Source organism: Ctenocephalides felis, unplaced genomic scaffold, assembly GCF_003426905.1.
Source record: "Ctenocephalides felis isolate EL2017-DRISC unplaced genomic scaffold, ASM342690v1 CF-g0.4_SCAFFOLD_01492, whole genome shotgun sequence".
In the NCBI taxonomy this organism is placed as follows: domain Eukaryota; kingdom Metazoa; phylum Arthropoda; class Insecta; order Siphonaptera; family Pulicidae; genus Ctenocephalides; species Ctenocephalides felis.
In genome coordinates this window covers 10,818,610-10,835,316 of record NW_020537646.1, presented here as the reverse complement: position 1 = coordinate 10,835,316, position 16,707 = coordinate 10,818,610, and the positions used below count along the sequence as shown (strand labels likewise).

The following is a 16,707-nucleotide window of genomic DNA, read 5'->3' as shown; positions in this document are numbered from 1 at the left end:
TCCCAGACTAGTCTTTCGACTGGGTATAAAGAATAATAGTTTTAGCCTGACTTTTATTGTAACGTAATAAAATAATAAAACAATACTTCTTACATACAAAAATCAATCTAATACACTTTAAACTTATAAATATGAAAACCGCAATTCAAATAAAATTGACCAGGATCGTTAGTATTAAAGAAGGGGCTTGCAACCTTTTTGTACTGCATCTCCCTTAACTTCCCTTAAAGTTGTTAGTTGTTTGAAGAAAATGTCTTTATGCATCCCAGACTGGTCTTTTGACTGGGTATGTCGGACTCAATACCACCTTGCTACAATACCGACTAAAATCTCCGCTTTGTCCTTTCCTCTGGTCCTCTCGGAAACAAAATTTAAAAAAAAAAAACAAAAATTCTGTTTTTGAAATTACGAAGCGTCCGATTTGAATGATTCAAAAACCATTTTATTCGTATTGACGAAATGACTGATTAATTTTTTGAGAAGAAAAGTCCCAGCGGTTTCGCCCATCAAAAATCATGGGTGGGCTCAAGCCCACACAGCCCACACGGTTCCGACGCCACTGATCATCAGATATGCACATCATATTATCAGATACATTTTATAGAGATTTTAATAATAAGTACAAATTTTGTTTATATTTTTATGGGTTCCGTATCAATATACGATACATGTTTCGATATATAGTCTCCAAAACAGCTACGCAGTGTGATTGCTTTAAAAAAAGTTCAAAACTTTCCGAAAAAATCTATATATAAAAAAATTAAATTTTTCAAATCATTTTTTTTTATTTAAAACTCTCAAAAATCATTTTTTTCAGTTTTCGGAAAGCGAGTTCTTATCGAGTTTCATCAAATTTAAAATTTTTGAAATCGGTGCTGCAGTTTTTGAGAAAACTTGGACGAAAGTAAAAAATTGATTTACATACTTTTTTCAATTTTGGTCTCAATTGAGATTGACTTAAATCGTCGAAGAAACATAAAATTAGCTTGTCGGATTTTTTGGCAAAATCATACCATTCTCATTCTTCGGGAAGTTAATTGAAGCTTGTTAATATAATCAAAAACAACTTATATTTTTTAGTTTATTATAACTTTTATTAACTTATAAATCAATAATTTATATATAATACAATGATATAAGTACTGTAACATATAAGTATATATAGTATAACATTTCTTATTGTGTTCCATTTCCAAGACCAACTTTTCCAGATTTATTTCTATCTGCCTGATTATCTTTAAACTGCTAAATTGTTATAAAAAATTAGTAAATAAAATATTAAGTAGTTATGCTATATTTTATATATAAGATATATACCTCTCCCGTCAATATTCTATTTTTGGACAAATGTGAAACTGGTGAATAATCATTGTCACAGTCTCGATTGTAATCTGAAATGGATAAAAAATATTTATTTATTAGAAAATAATATTTATAAAGTAATTAAAATATGTATGTATTACCTAGAGGTTTACGAATATTTTGAGAGTCTTCATCATCGGAACCTTCAAAAAGAAAAGTAATAATAAAGTCAATCAATAATTAATAATAAGAGCGAGTATAATAAAGCATTATATATATATATTGATTATCATTTTAATTAAATATTTAAATATTATCTTTTACCTGAATTAAGTTCTCTTACTAAGGTTGACATAGCGTTTGTAACAGAATCAGCAGCAAATAATAGATCAGTTCGAAGACTTCGAGGTTGCGAGCCATTTGCTAATAGATAAATCAATTATTGATTATAGTGAATAAATATAGAATTTTAATTATAATTTAAAATATGTACCTATAGCATTGTTTGATCCAAAAGCTGATCGAACATCTCCTTGAACTCCAACTAACGAATCAGATGCTAGACAAATTTATTGAATTATGAAAAAATAATTTTTGATATTAAGTATGTTCGATACAATATAGATTTGAATATTGAATTTATACATCAAACTAAATTGTAAAAAATAAAATTAAAGTCTTCTGAAAAAAGTTAAAAAGCAATAAAAGTTTTAAATTTAACCATTTACTTATTGAAAAAAATCTTATTGACTAAATTGCCTATTTTAAAATTATTAGTTTTGTTTTTTATTTTCGCTGATAAATGAATAAATATATCGTGTAATACATATAGAATAATAGTTTTAGTCTGACATTTATTACAACGTAATAAAATAAAAAAACAATACTTTTTGATAAAAATCAATCCAATACACTTCAAACTTTCATGCTCAATTTACAATAAATATGAAACACAACATCAAAAATAACAATAACTACAATTTTATATATATTAATAGCCTTTTTCAAACACTATAAATATATACAATCATCAACACAGGGTTCAAGGTTTATAAATGCAAAATAATCTATTTTTAAAAAATTGTACATGAATCATTTTATTTTAGATAGTTTGTAAAAAAAATAAAGATGAATAAAAACAAGTTATTGCCTTCAAATTTATTGAACAGAGCTATAATAAGTATTTAAAATTATCGATGTAACATATTTATATATTTTTAATTAAAATGCCATAAAATATTAGATACAACTATAATATTATTGACTAACTTATTTTATTAACTTAAATAGCATTAATATCAACGTAAACTCTATAACTTTAATTAGTAAATTCAATAGTAATAATATCAGAATAAAATGCATTAAAATCGGTGGAAATTTATTGAATTTAATAGAAGTTTTAGTCTTTTTGTTTCTCGGTTAAAAATTGTTACTCTACAAAACCTTTGTATTATTATTTTCTAACAAAAATTCATTTTATTGTTATGCTTTTCTTTATGAGATATAACTACCTCGATCATCAGTTTACAACATATAATCCCTAAAGCTCATATCATTTAGTCTTAAAAACGTTGAATATATTTATATCAGAAATTTGATTGAATGAAAATAATTAAGTGACGTAATGTTCAATTTATTTTCACTTACGATATGATAGGTCTTTTAAACCCATTTTTGATTTATTAATTTGTATTCAGTATTATAAAGACGGACAAATAGTAAATTATTTTTCATTAGAACAATAAATTAAAAATCTTCAAGCAGGCATATTGATTAGTCAATGTCATTTAATGTTTACTAATTAATTTCTTCAGGCTATATAAAAAGTACAAGATCTTTTACAAAACAGTCAATCTCACAAAAAACGACATAGAACTTCAAACTACTAGAAGCATTTCACACAGTAGATAAAGTTAAAGAGGGAAATAATATCAAAAATAAAAACGAAGTAGTGCATTAAATTTTATTTAATAAAATAATAATAAATATATAAATTCTTCAAACAACAACTTAATAACTAGCAAACAAACAGTTGTTTTGAACATACTGTTTCAATAATAAAACCATTTCACAAATTCCAAATGTTGTGCTCATCAAATGTAAATTACTTGTTGACAAAAAACTAAATATGGTGCAAACGACTTTCATAATAAAATAATAATAAATATACAAATATTTGAATGATAACAAAACTGCATTGAGCAAATTCCTTTATTAACAATGATTAGTTGCTTCAGATAGTTTTTTAAAAATTAAAGTACAAAAGATTTCACAACCAATGTTTCGCGGACGTATATTGCTGGATGAAAGTCAAAGATAAAACGTCAGTCTTAAAAAATTAAAAAATAATTAGTGGATAATAAAGAAATAGTTGTTGGGGTAGGACAAGCAAAACAAGCAAAGAATAAATTAATAAAAATCTTTCGAAAGAAAATAAATGGAAAACACATTCATCATTAACCAAAGCTTCACAAAAAACTGTTAAGCATCAACTTTGTTATTATTTAATTGATTTAACTGTGACACCTGTATTTTGTTGTGCAACTTGCGTTAACGTTCCGGCTGGTGTAGCTGGTGCTGATCTGGTTGGTGCAGGTGAAGGAACTGAGCCAGTTGTTGGAATTGGAGGTGATTTGGCAGATCTTGGGCTTGAATTTGGAGTAGATCTTGGTGATGCTTGATGTGTCTATAGTAAAAAACATAAGAACATAAATTATAATACACTACTTGTTTTCAAAGTTTTAATTTTCATTTAATGTCCTCTTAAAAAACAAAATAAAATTAAAAATTATTTTAGAATTTTTACGTTTTTGGTTTTACCCATGTAAACTTTATCTAAAAACTTATATTTTTATTACATATGAACCTAATAGTTTTCTATTTATTATTATAAAAATACCTTCAACATTTTCATAAGTCCTTCAAGCTGACCCATAAGTTGTTTTCGAGATTCTTGTAGAGCACCTAAATGTCCTTCTAATTCACCTTTCCTCAATCTTAAAGCTCTTAATTCAGTTACCAATGCAGGACTTTCTCTAGTCCCACCACCAGATCCCTCAATTTCTTGTTGACGTCTAAAATTTAGTAGACAACAAATATATCAAAAACTTACATTAAATGATTAAAATTTTAACAACAAAATGTGAAGCTAAAATGAAATTGAAAATATAGTTTAACCTAGTGTACAAATTCTAGAAAAAACAAGCTGTGTAGTAAGAATATTTATCTGAAAGTGTTTCATACTGACCTCAAAAAAAAAAAAAGAATATAAATAATATCTAAAACTTTCTCTGCAAATTAAATTACAAAAAAAATTAATAAAAGAAGCAAAATATAAAAGCAAATGGTATTAATATACCTTAACCTTGCAATCTCTCGCATTATTTCTCTGTTTTTAACTTCAAGTTGTGTGATGAGTTCTCGTTGAGCCCTTGATCCATCTAAACCCAGGCCAGAATCACATCGATCTAAAGCTTGCCCGGATCCTCGCTGAAAAATTCAGTTAGATATAAGATATAGATTTACATTTTTCAGTAGTACTGAATATAACATGTACCTACTTACAGTTTATTAACTTTTTCCAAAAACACAATTTGAGACTTCTTATAGTAAATATTTGAGATCAGTCTACCAATCAATAATATTACAATATCATTGAAATTATGAAATGGTCAAAAATTCATAAATTTATAGAAGCTCAATTATTTTAAAACAAGTGATAATCAAAACAAATGATAATAAATTTGCCAATACCAACAATATTTAATCAATTAACAATTAAATCTAATTTACCATGCTTCTATTTTCTTGGGCCAAACGTGCAGCATATCGAGCAATCAGTTTGTGTTCATCGTCCAGAGTCATTGTTCTGCTATCGAGAGTAAGAGAACGAGCACTTGGTGGTTCTGGGGGTCCGGTGGGTGCATCATTAAATTCTGAAAAACCAGTATGGCAGGGCACTGGAGAAGGTGGCCTAAAATATTATATTTCAGATTACTACAGCAATAAGGCTATAAAGTCATAGTATTTTAAGCATTTCATCAAATCCAATAATTTATATAAACAATGATAAAATATTGTAAATAAGTAACAATAAAAAAATGCATAATGTTAGATTATACATACACAATATGTGATAAGTTAAGAGTCTTTTCCGGTTGATCAGGAAATCTTGGCAAATTATTTTTAGTCTTTTCGGGAACACAACGGAATGATTTTCTTAAAGTATGGCCTATTTGTTTGCTAGGTGATTTCTGAAATATATTAAAATAATAATGTAAATAAAATTTATTCTCAAACAACTCTCATCGTAAGCACTTACATAGCTAGAATATTCCTTGACTTCATGATCTGTGGTATGTCCATTGGAAACCTTTCCTCTCCAGAAACAATCTTGACAAAGTTGATATCCATGACATCTTTGACACCTATATCGGAAACCAGTAAAATTCTCTCGTTGGCACGCTGAACAGACAGTGGGATGAGAAACTGAAATAAATAATATTATCTTAATAGTACAACCATTAATATCACAATAAGCAATCATTCACATTGAACATCTTGTGTTTGCATGTACTAAGTAGAAGCTTAATTTAATTAAAAAATATTAGATTTCATTTACCATTTTCAACACTTGCCAAACGATGCAATAATGGCAACCAAACCAAGCAAGGTGGACCTGGATCACTCATCATTGTATCCATGAAATCATTTACTGTAACTTTGGAACCCTAATAAAATATTAATATATACTGTAAATAATGAATTCAGAACAATAGTTTAATTAAACGGAGTTTAATCAAAAAGTTTACATTGAAGATATCATAAGAGTATAATATAAAACACAAAATAGCATCGCGTTGTACTAATTATATTTATTAGGTTCGTGATAATTAAATTAAGTACTCTCAAGTTTCTATGTAAAATTTATATCGATTTATATTTACCTGTGGAAGCATTGAGTTCATCGCCTCATCACTGTATGAAAATGAAGGAGACTCATAAACTGCTGCTGGAAGAGCTAGAACTTCTCTTAAATATTCACCAAGACGCCAAGGTAATAACTGTCCTGCTCCATCTGATATCTGTGAAAATATATCTAAGAGAAAAATTTTAAAGTAAGATAATTTAAATTTGTTTCATCATTTTTGTTTACTTTGAAATTTTACTTACATCTTAGTTTATCCATTAGTTTACCAGCACACATTGTAGCTAATGCTACTTTTATCGAAAACACTCGGATCTTACCAACATTATCACTAAAATATAAAAAAAACATTACATACATAATTATTTTATACATATTTTAATAAGTACGTGTAATTTTTATAAAATAATTATTTAAACAATTATAAACCTTATTTTACCTTATAAATTATTACCTTGTATATGCAGCTAACAACCAATTTAGGAGTAAACCAGCACAGCCTTCGACGCTGACTTGACTTGCTGGTGGTAATCTTTTATTTAGATTATGATACAGTGAAGAAATCAAAGTTTCCAAACGTGATACATTGACTTCCATTTGTGGATCTAATGTGTTCAGACTATTTTCGCGAAATGCTTCTATAACATTCCAAATATCCACCATATGAACTGAAAAGAATTTAATTCTTATTTATGACTTATGATTTTCAAAGCAAAATCAAATAAGAAAAAGCAATAGAAGAATTATAGAAGATCAGATTTAGAAGAAAAAAAAAGAAAGAAGAAATCAGTTGAGAAGAAGTTAAAGATTTGATCGAATAAGATAGATAGATAACAGAGGATATACATGTAAGATAGTGTAGAATATATAAAGATGATATAGAATATAAAAACATGAAATTTTGTAGGTGGCTAAATTCTCTAACATAAGTAAGCGAGGCCAATAAAAAATCGTGAACTAATTTTAAAGAAATGGAATTAGTGATAGAATCAAGACAAATAAAAAATAAAATAACAATCGTTGGAATCAAAAGTGTATTGTGATATTGCGTCACTGGTATAATTATTAGTCAATAATAGATTGTGTAGCAATATTTAAACAATAACATCTTAGCAATTGAGATTCAATTATTTAATTTAGCTGGTTTCAATTAATTTTATTTTGATTTGAACGTCCATACCAACAGCTTACACAAGCATTTAAAAACAATAGTTGTTTTCTAATTCTATTACTGATTGCTGTCGCAGAAACTGCTGTCATACTCACGATTTGCCGCTTTTTGCACGAATCGTAATTTGCAAGCCGTCCTGTAGCAAGCAAAACGAATTTGATCGTAGCCAAGATTGCGCATCTCGTGCAGCATCTGCAACCGCGCGTCCACGGTCAAGTCCTGCTGTGATTGCATCCTGGAGAAAAAGATGAATAAAAACTTATTAATTTTGAATTTCATAATTTAACTTTTCTAATTTTCCATATCGTGTACAGTTATAATAAAAATGTAATTCTAAATACATATGTACCTAAAGGCATTAGGTGCCTTATGGATCTGGTCATTTCTAGATATGAAGTAACTGATTTTTTATGTTATTGTGGATCATTCATTAATTGTTTATAAACTATTAATATATTTATTAAAAAATTTTTTTTTTTTATTTTTACTGTTATTAGATAACAGATTTGTGAAATATGCAAATAACATCTCAAGTGAATTTTGTTAGGAAACTTGCTACTAATTAGGAACAAATGTATCTTGACTTTGACCCTTTAATTGCCATGTCAGGCATATGTGACTGACGCTAAAAAGTTCTGCATGAGCCACGTCAGACATATATGACTGATATACGCGATTTGGGGGGTAACAAATAAGTTTTCTTGATACATTTTCAATTAAATAATTTAATAAAGGTATCATGGCCTATGTGATTTTTTTATATAGTATCGTGGCGATTACGGTGTTAATTGTCTAATAATAAAGTATTACAGATATTGCGGAAACAATGTCTTTGCAGTGATTTGTGATCATTTCTGGATATGATGCAACTGATTTTTCATATCATAACGGATCATTCATTAATTGCTTATAAGTTATTAATATATCTATATAAGAATAGATAATTTAGATTATGTTTTATTATTACAGTTATTAATTTATATAACAGATTTGTAAAATATGTACGTTAAATAATATTATACAAAAACTTCATATAATGACCACAGTACAGATTATTGTAGGTCTCAATATTTTACAAATAACAAATTTATAACAAAATATATGTAATTTGTTTTGTAAAAGTATTGTATAGTCGATAATGTTCATTACATTTTTTTACTGAAAATATAAACAAATCAAAGTTTTATCAATTTATCAATCAGCAAATTTAATAACTATAACTGCTAGTAGTATCAAATATAACGTGCTTATTATATTGCATAATGTTTTGATATATATAAATTACATTTGTAATAAATTTTGCCAAGATCATGACTCACTGGATGCTATCGATTGACTTGGAAGTTTTTAGAGTATTAAAAGATTCCGAACTTAATTTGTAGTAACTAAGCTGAACTAATTTCTTAATTGCACAAGACGACGTCTAAACGACGAGTGCAATTAAAGGTGAACCTTCTAATTACAAAAAGACATTTCAATTGAAATATTTTGAACAAACTACAAATAGTTAAAGTGCTAATAACAATATATAATGTATATTTGTTAATTGTTTATATAACGCTAAGTATGTAAATTGTAAATTTCATATACATACATACTCGTACAACTATAATGTTTCCATATTATAGAAATTTCTAAAAAATTAAAGATGATTAAGTTCAAAAATATTGTTCGAAGTGCAAAGTGTATTATAAATATAAATATTCTAAATAGCCAGATCACTTCATGTTTTTAATAATGTCTATTATATTTAAAGCGTTTCGAACAAAAACCATTTATTTATCAAATTTGCATGATTAAGAAAAATCTTCACAAATCACATCTTGAATTGATACTGATTGTGAGTCATTTTACACATAAATCTATTCTGGTTACGTTTACGTGTGCAGAAAATATTATTCTTGCATTGGGAATGATAAACATTGCATCTGTTTATTTTAAAAGAACATGATAAAAATAACAAAGTATTTGGAATACTAGCTTTGGAGTACCGTCTCTTCGATTTTTATAAGCCAGGCTTCAATATAAAATATCGGTAAGGTAAAGTATTTAGAAAAGGTAAAGATATCTCACAAATTAGAATTTTACGGAATATTCAATTTACAATCATTGTAGAAAATGTACAATCTTGGTAGTGGATTCAAGTAGATTTATACCCAATCCCATATTTTCATTAAATGTCGTAGATATAAACACTCTATATACAAAATCAAAATATTTGTGTTAATTAAACTCGAGTAAATAATAATTTAAAGTTTTATGATGACTAACTATTCAAACTACTAATATCAATTTCATTCAGTTTAATAAATAGATACTCGAATAGCTGTTTAAAGGCAATACTGTATTAACAAATTCTCAAGTGTATTCTTTGATCTGCTTTATAATCAAAACACATATCACTCAATACCCAACTCGAATAATAAATATAAAATACTCTGCTATATAAACACTATTAAAGTAATTGATTTATGAGCTGAGGAATCTGAATAACACGTTAGCACAAACATATGTAGCGCACGGAAGCTATTTGATTTGATGATGATCTCATATACGTAAAATATATACGAGTATTATATACCTAACATGCGTTGATGTATTAATGAATCGAGTGATACGAAAAGATTTTACTATTTGATGGTTTGAGGAATAAGAATATTTTTGGCTCACACGTCCAACTTGAAGAAATATTTGAAGTAGACATGTAAATTCTAACAGCTGGCGAACACATTGATTGTTGAAGTAAACGAAGTGAATTTCGATATTAAAGGAGGTTTTGCACGATTTGCAATTATGTAAGGTTTAAGACAAAAATAAAAAAGGAGAAATCTTCAACAAATTAATTGTTAAACTTAGCTGAAAACTTGGAAAATGTGATTAATAATGACTTTCATAGAACAAGAAATTTAATTATCAAGAGACCAATCTCCAATCTTGCAACTTTTTTTAACACGATTGATGGCCTAGAAGTACAAACTTTTGATTTACTGCTATTACAGGTTACAAATTATCATCAAATTTTTAAAAGCCTAAAGTTTGAATGATATTTCTTAACATGCCAATTTTGGTATCAAAATAGTGTGCATCGTGCTTTAAGGCAATTTGCTGAAGGTTTTTCTATATAATATATAATTTATAATTAAACATTTATAAATGCCCAAAAAAATATAGAATTTTTTTCGAATTTTGAATTTTATTTGAATATGTTTGAAAATTTTTAAAAACTTGAATATTAAAATAATTGAAAAAATTCAGTATTTTTTGAAAATACTTATATTTTTTAAAAATTGTTTTTTTTTTAATTTTAACATAAGTTTTTGATACCCATTCATTCCAATATGAATATGGCATATGTCGGTTAATCCAAGCTTTCGAAAATATCTGATTTTCTACAGTCAAATGGCATTTACTTAAACTTTTTTCTGATAAGTTATAGCAATCGTCCAAAAATCAAAAATAAAAATTTCAGCATATCTTTATGAGATGTGCTGATTAGATTTTGGTAAAAGTTGGCCCAGCCGTTTCGGAAAGTGCATAAAATGGCAGTTAAGTTTTTGAGAGAACAAAGCATCCGATTTGGATGATTCAAAAAACATTTCACTTGTATTGACGTAATGAAGAATTGATTAAATTTTTGCAAAGGCAAACCAGCGGTTACAGAGATTAAAAAAAAAAGTTTAAAAAAATGTCGTTTGGGGGTCTGAAATTTGATATTTTCGACAGTATGGATCAAAAAGCTTTCGCAAACTTTCAAAAAAAAAAAATTAAAATCAGTCTTAAAAATATATCAGTATTTGCAAAAATTCTCAATTTTTTCTAAAACTTTCGTTATGTTGAAAACAAGCATTTTTTTTTTAAAAAATTTCAATACTTGAATTCTTCAAAAGTTTTCAAAATTTTCAAAAAAAAAATTCAAAGATATTCAAAGTTCTCAAAAAAAATCTAATTTTTTTTTTGAGTTTTTAAAAATATTAAATCACGGTACGGTGAGTTCTAGCAATTTGCTCTAAGGCACAAGGTCATGCACCACTAGTTAATATTTTGTACTATCAATCTGTACAAGAATCCAATTTTTTAATAAATAATTATCAATACATACTGTAAACAAAAAGCAAATACGTTAATAATTAAATCGTGAAATTACAAGAGTTACATTAAAATTAAAGAGCATCCATCCATTACTTGCATTTATAATTCAAAAATATTTTTAAAAAACATCATGAATTAATAATTTGATAAGCTAATATAAAATTCGCATTAGCGATGTTTTATTTTCCAGTTTTTCCATTCAAGTCATTCCCGCATTGCGTTAAGTCATTTGATAAGACACCAATACGTCAAATGGGTCACAGGGAGCCCAACACGCGCCTACCTATTACGTTTACGTGCCGTTCCGGTCGGGGGTTGCATCAGGTGGTGTATCTCCGCAAGGGCGGTTTGGGGAAGCCATTGTAAGGGTAGTAGTAGTTCCGGGGTTTCACTGACGTCAGATCAATACGCCGCGCGCGCCAACGGTGAATCCGGTTTCGAACACGCCAAGAAGATACCCAAGGAGTAGACGATCACGCCCGTATTCAGATTTGGATAATAATAATAGAAATATCAGAAGTTTGTAACACCATGACTGTTTTCGAATCTGATAACCTTATGCGTCTGTAGTACATATATTTTTTTAAATATTACAAATGTTGGTAACTTTTGATATTATATAGTAATTTTACATGTTGTCCTGAAATGGACAAAAGTGAAACACTTCTCTGTGAAGTTGGTTTTGATGATCCTCGATGGCGATTTTGTAATTGTCTGAATGTGTTCGTATTTCATAGTTCATTGTGTTCAGGAGCCGTCCATTAATCATGTGATCAATTTCTAAGGGTTTTTGGACCCCTCCCTTTCGGTGATACGTTTGAAATCACCCTCCCTTCACCACCAAAGATCACGAGAATTTTAGTACTAAGAAACAATCCTGAAACTTTGGATCTTTTTTGAAAATTTTCGGATTTTTTTAAATTTCAGGTAATAAATAAATACACGTAGTATCTTACTAGACCCTGCCCTCCCCCATGTGCTACTTTGTGATTTTCTGTCAAACCCCCTATAGGCGTTTTGGCATTCAAAATTGTTATTTCATATATATTTCCTGAAATGGACAGCAATAAAGTTGTTCCCTATCAAGTTGGTTTGGATGGTCCTCAATGCAGCTTTTGTAATTGTCTGAATGTGTTCGTATATTGTGGGCAGTTTATTTTTTCTAAGATTTTTGAAACCCACTCCCCCTTGGTGATACGTGATGTAATTTGAAATCACTCTCCCTACCTTTGGTGGGGTCACGAGTATTTCAGTACCTAGAAACAATAGTAAAGTTTTGGATCTTTTTGAAAATTCTGTTTTTTTTTTAAATTCATGTAAAAAATAAATACACGTAGTATCTTACTAGACCATGCCCTCCCCCATGTGATATTTTGTGAATTTCTGTCAAAGCCCCTATCAGCGTTTTGGCATTCAAGATTTATTTTAGTCATTTATTTTGGCATCTTTGAATCCTTATCACGTTTGATTGAGAAGCAAATTTCCTTAGTTAAAAAAATTGTATACCAAACTTTGATAAAATTGATACTATTGATATGAGTTTGCTTAGACATATGAAAGTAGAAAAAAAATTCTCACAATAAAATAATTAGAAAATTAGTATAATAAAGATCCAAATGAAATAATAGTATTTTTGGTAAAGGTAATAAATCATCTCTCAATCATCAAAACATCTTTTCGTTTTATTTTGTGATTGTGAGAACTACTAGGTTCTTTAGAGACTGATACACCAAATAATAAACTGTTTACAAGAAATTTTCAGATAAAAAAGTAGAGTAAAATTCTTGCTATAACCTAATTAGCAGATTAGTGTAACAAAAATCGGATCAAAATACATACTTCAGTGTATTCCAGTAATATAAGATATAAGCTTTTAGCATAATGATTTATAACCGTTAAAATGGTCTCGGCGAGCCAGACTCCTAAATTTCAAGCAAAAATTATATATATCTCTATATATCTTTTGATCCGTATTGGGCTTTTTCCAAAACTGTTTTCGCGAAATCGTTTTCACAAAAAATTAACGAAATAGTTATTTAATTTATTTTTGGAAGAGATTCGAGAGATACAGATTGCTTCTTGTTTTGTCATATGTCGCTCTTTTTGCTATATACAAGTCAAATATTTTATTTCCATTATTATATTAATTATTTTCTTTTTTAGATATGACTAGAAATTCGGCTCTGGTGAGAATAAATGCTATAACGTATATGTGCAGCAACACTCCTCGAAACTGAAAATGAGGAGTTTTGATATCGACTGAAACGATTCCTAAACGAATTATAGAACTTTCTATAAGAACGGAAAACCATCATCACGCAATATTACTACTCTTTTTATGGAAAAACATAACCATTCAAAAAGTAATGCATTTTGTGTTTCTATTATTAATATTATTTAGATAATAATACAAATAAAATGGTTTATGTAAGTGAAAAAGTAGTCACAAACCAAATACAGATTTAAATCAGAAATTGCAGTCATAATTAGAATCAATATTCTTAACCGTTATCATATGTTACTATTTACCATCATTATTATTATTACCATAAAAAAGTAATATCTTGTGTGAAAATGGTTTTACATATTATGTTTAGGTTTACAAATTATTATTTCATAATGAGATACTTTTTGCTGATTGATAAACTAAAGTTTTGATACTTTATCTCGTTTTCATATTATTAGATTTTGTCCCAAGAGTAAAATTGTATGGATATTGGTTACCAGAAAAGCCATATGAGCCATCTGCATTGGCGTGGGTTTATAAGATATACGATATAGGGAATATAATAATCAAATTTTATCCGTCGGTCTAAAGAAATATGATAAAACCATTTCGGATTTTATTCCATCATATATATATATATATATATATATATATATATATATATATATATAAATCTTCTACACATGTGTAGTCACTAAACAGCTCCAAAACGGCTATTCAAATTGTTATAAAATTATTATAGAGTTTATCGACAAAAAGCAACAATAGTAATATCAAATGCATAATTTTATTATAAAGTTCTTGAAAATTCTAAATCAGTGATATCCTTGTTATGAATGCATTTAACAGTAAACGACCTACCAGAAAATGCATTGGTGTAGGAAATCGGAATGTGCGTTACATTAATTAGCATACAATTTGTTGTCATTGCTTCAGAGTTAGAAAAAGTGAGGTATGAAACATTTTGTGGCTCTATATAAAAATATAAGGTTTATTTGTAATAATTAGGTTTGTGTCCATAAACAGTATACTACTTTTATTTATGATTTAATTAGATAATACATGATGGTAAAGAAGATAATTTAAACGACACATGCATTTTGTGCACCTGATTTGTTTTCCAAGGAGCAACAGACCACAACATGAATCTAGCTTCAAAAAGATGAATTTTGAAATCATATTTCTACGTTTTTTATAAATTAATGTACAACATCTTAATTTTCAGTTATAAAATTAGTTTAATGTACCTATATTTATGTGAATAAACATTCCATGTATATTTAAAAATACTAAATGCAGTTTTCTGTTAGCAAATTAGTTGTGACAAAAACATTTTCAAGAAACCTTGTCCATGCCCTGTCTTATAGTATGTATAATAATTTTATATATATGCGGGTGATATAATATAAAGAAATATAAGTCTTCCTACAGAATTATGATGTCGACATCAATATTTAAATATGTAATATTTGCAACAGCATAGCGATATTAATATAGAGTCTTTATTACATTATTATTAAGTCGAAGAGCAATTGCGCAGTTCAAGCGTTATCAAAATCCGATTATAAAAATGCTGCTGAAGAAAATTGATAAAGTTTATTTGCAATAGTACCAAGACATTAAATGATTGCAACAGAGGCAAATAATATAAATTTGCATTTTTTTCATTCGGATAATATGGTAATGGTATACAGTTAAAATTTGGTATCAAAGCTGATGGAAGCCACCCATGATAGCCCTTTACATCCAAAATGACTAACTAACTTGATTATCCATAAAATGGTCTTCAGCAATAAGAATAAAAAAACATTTAACGATTTAAATGTGTGTACTTCAAATATATATATATATATATATATAATATATACATATATATTCGGTGGTAATGAAATAGCAAATATTTTAATTTTAGAACAAACGAGTAATACAATAACTTATGTTCTCGACTTCAACTTCTGTTTGTAGTTCCAACGGTGTTTATTCTAATAAATGATAATTTATTGCAAAAACAAGTCACCTAAAAACATAAACTGCAGCAGAAATAGCCTGTTTAACAAAAGGTTTAATGGCATAAAGTCACATGTTTCTGCAATAATATCAAAATAAAACAGTAGAAATAGTTAAGGTCAACTACTAAAATAGCTATGCAGTTTAGGTTAAATTTGATATATTATAAATATATTATATATTTTAATAACTAAGTAGTAAAATTTATATTTGGTTAACTTACTAACATGAAGACTATATTCAAAGAGTTGTAAAAAAATACAAGTGATAATAGCATTGTGATTAGTAAAGTTCCTCAAGGTAAACCACTATCGGCTCGTAGAAAAAATTATATATATATATATATATATATATATATATTATATATATATATATATTGTAGAGCTTCGAACAAAAAATCCAAAAGTAATAAAAAACAAGAAAGTTTTTTAAAAAACATTTCTTCATTTATTTTATTTACTATCTTTTATTTCTTTTCTTTCGTTTCTTTTATTACTATCGACGTTTCGGAACTAGGTACGTTCCATCTTCAAGAAACATAATCTTGATAAGTTTTAATCAAACAATATGTTTAAGAAAAGCAAAAGATGATGATTTTTTATATAAAATGAAAAAAATTGTGGAAAAAATAATGTACAGAAATATGACAATATCAAAAATGAAAATGATAAAAATAAATCAGTGGACTATATAACAAAATATTAAAAATGTTAAAAAATTAGAAAGTTTTAAGAAAAGGTTGCTGGAAAACAAAGTTAACTACCTGTATGATTGATTATACACTAAAACCTTTTTAAAAAGATTGAATGAAAAAAGGGGATTTTATAAATTTATTTTCAGACAAAGAAACAAACTTTTGTAATTCAAAATGTCTTAAACTTCTTCAATCCAAGACTCTATAATATTATATATATATATATATATATATATATATATATATATATATGTGTGTGTGTGTGTATGTGTGTGTGATTCGATTACTAA

The 16,707-nt window shown here is 27.5% G+C and overlaps 1 protein-coding gene and 1 pseudogene across 1 annotated transcript; both read right to left on the bottom strand.

Moving 5' to 3' along the window:
* Positions 1 to 16,707, bottom strand: part of LOC113370048 — a 61,272-nt pseudogene that overhangs the window by 23,556 nt on the left and 21,009 nt on the right.
* On the bottom strand, positions 3,592 to 7,634 carry LOC113370050 (dystrobrevin beta-like). Its single transcript, XM_026610706.1, has 11 exons — positions 7,496 to 7,634; positions 6,684 to 6,897; positions 6,475 to 6,560; positions 6,249 to 6,400; positions 5,924 to 6,032; positions 5,624 to 5,790; positions 5,428 to 5,555; positions 5,095 to 5,275; positions 4,661 to 4,791; positions 4,202 to 4,376; positions 3,592 to 3,988 (listed from the first exon to the last, which is right to left on the bottom strand). Exons 1-11 carry the CDS (start codon positions 7,632 to 7,634, stop codon positions 3,803 to 3,805), a joined length of 1,668 nt encoding a protein of 555 aa, XP_026466491.1. The 3' UTR covers positions 3,592 to 3,802.

Bases quoted from the DNA above. Each gene is read 5' to 3' on its own strand.
- LOC113370050 (XM_026610706.1), bottom strand. From the start codon at position 7,634: ATGCAATCACAGCAGGACTTGACCGTGGACGCGCGGTTGCAGATGCTG. The intron at 6,033-6,248 runs GTAAATATAAAT...ATATTTTATTAG, and splicing joins TGAACTCAATGCTTCCACAG to GGTTCCAAAGTTACAGTAAA. The intron at 5,556-5,623 runs GTAAGTGCTTAC...AATATATTTCAG, and splicing joins TCAAGGAATATTCTAGCTAT to AAATCACCTAGCAAACAAAT.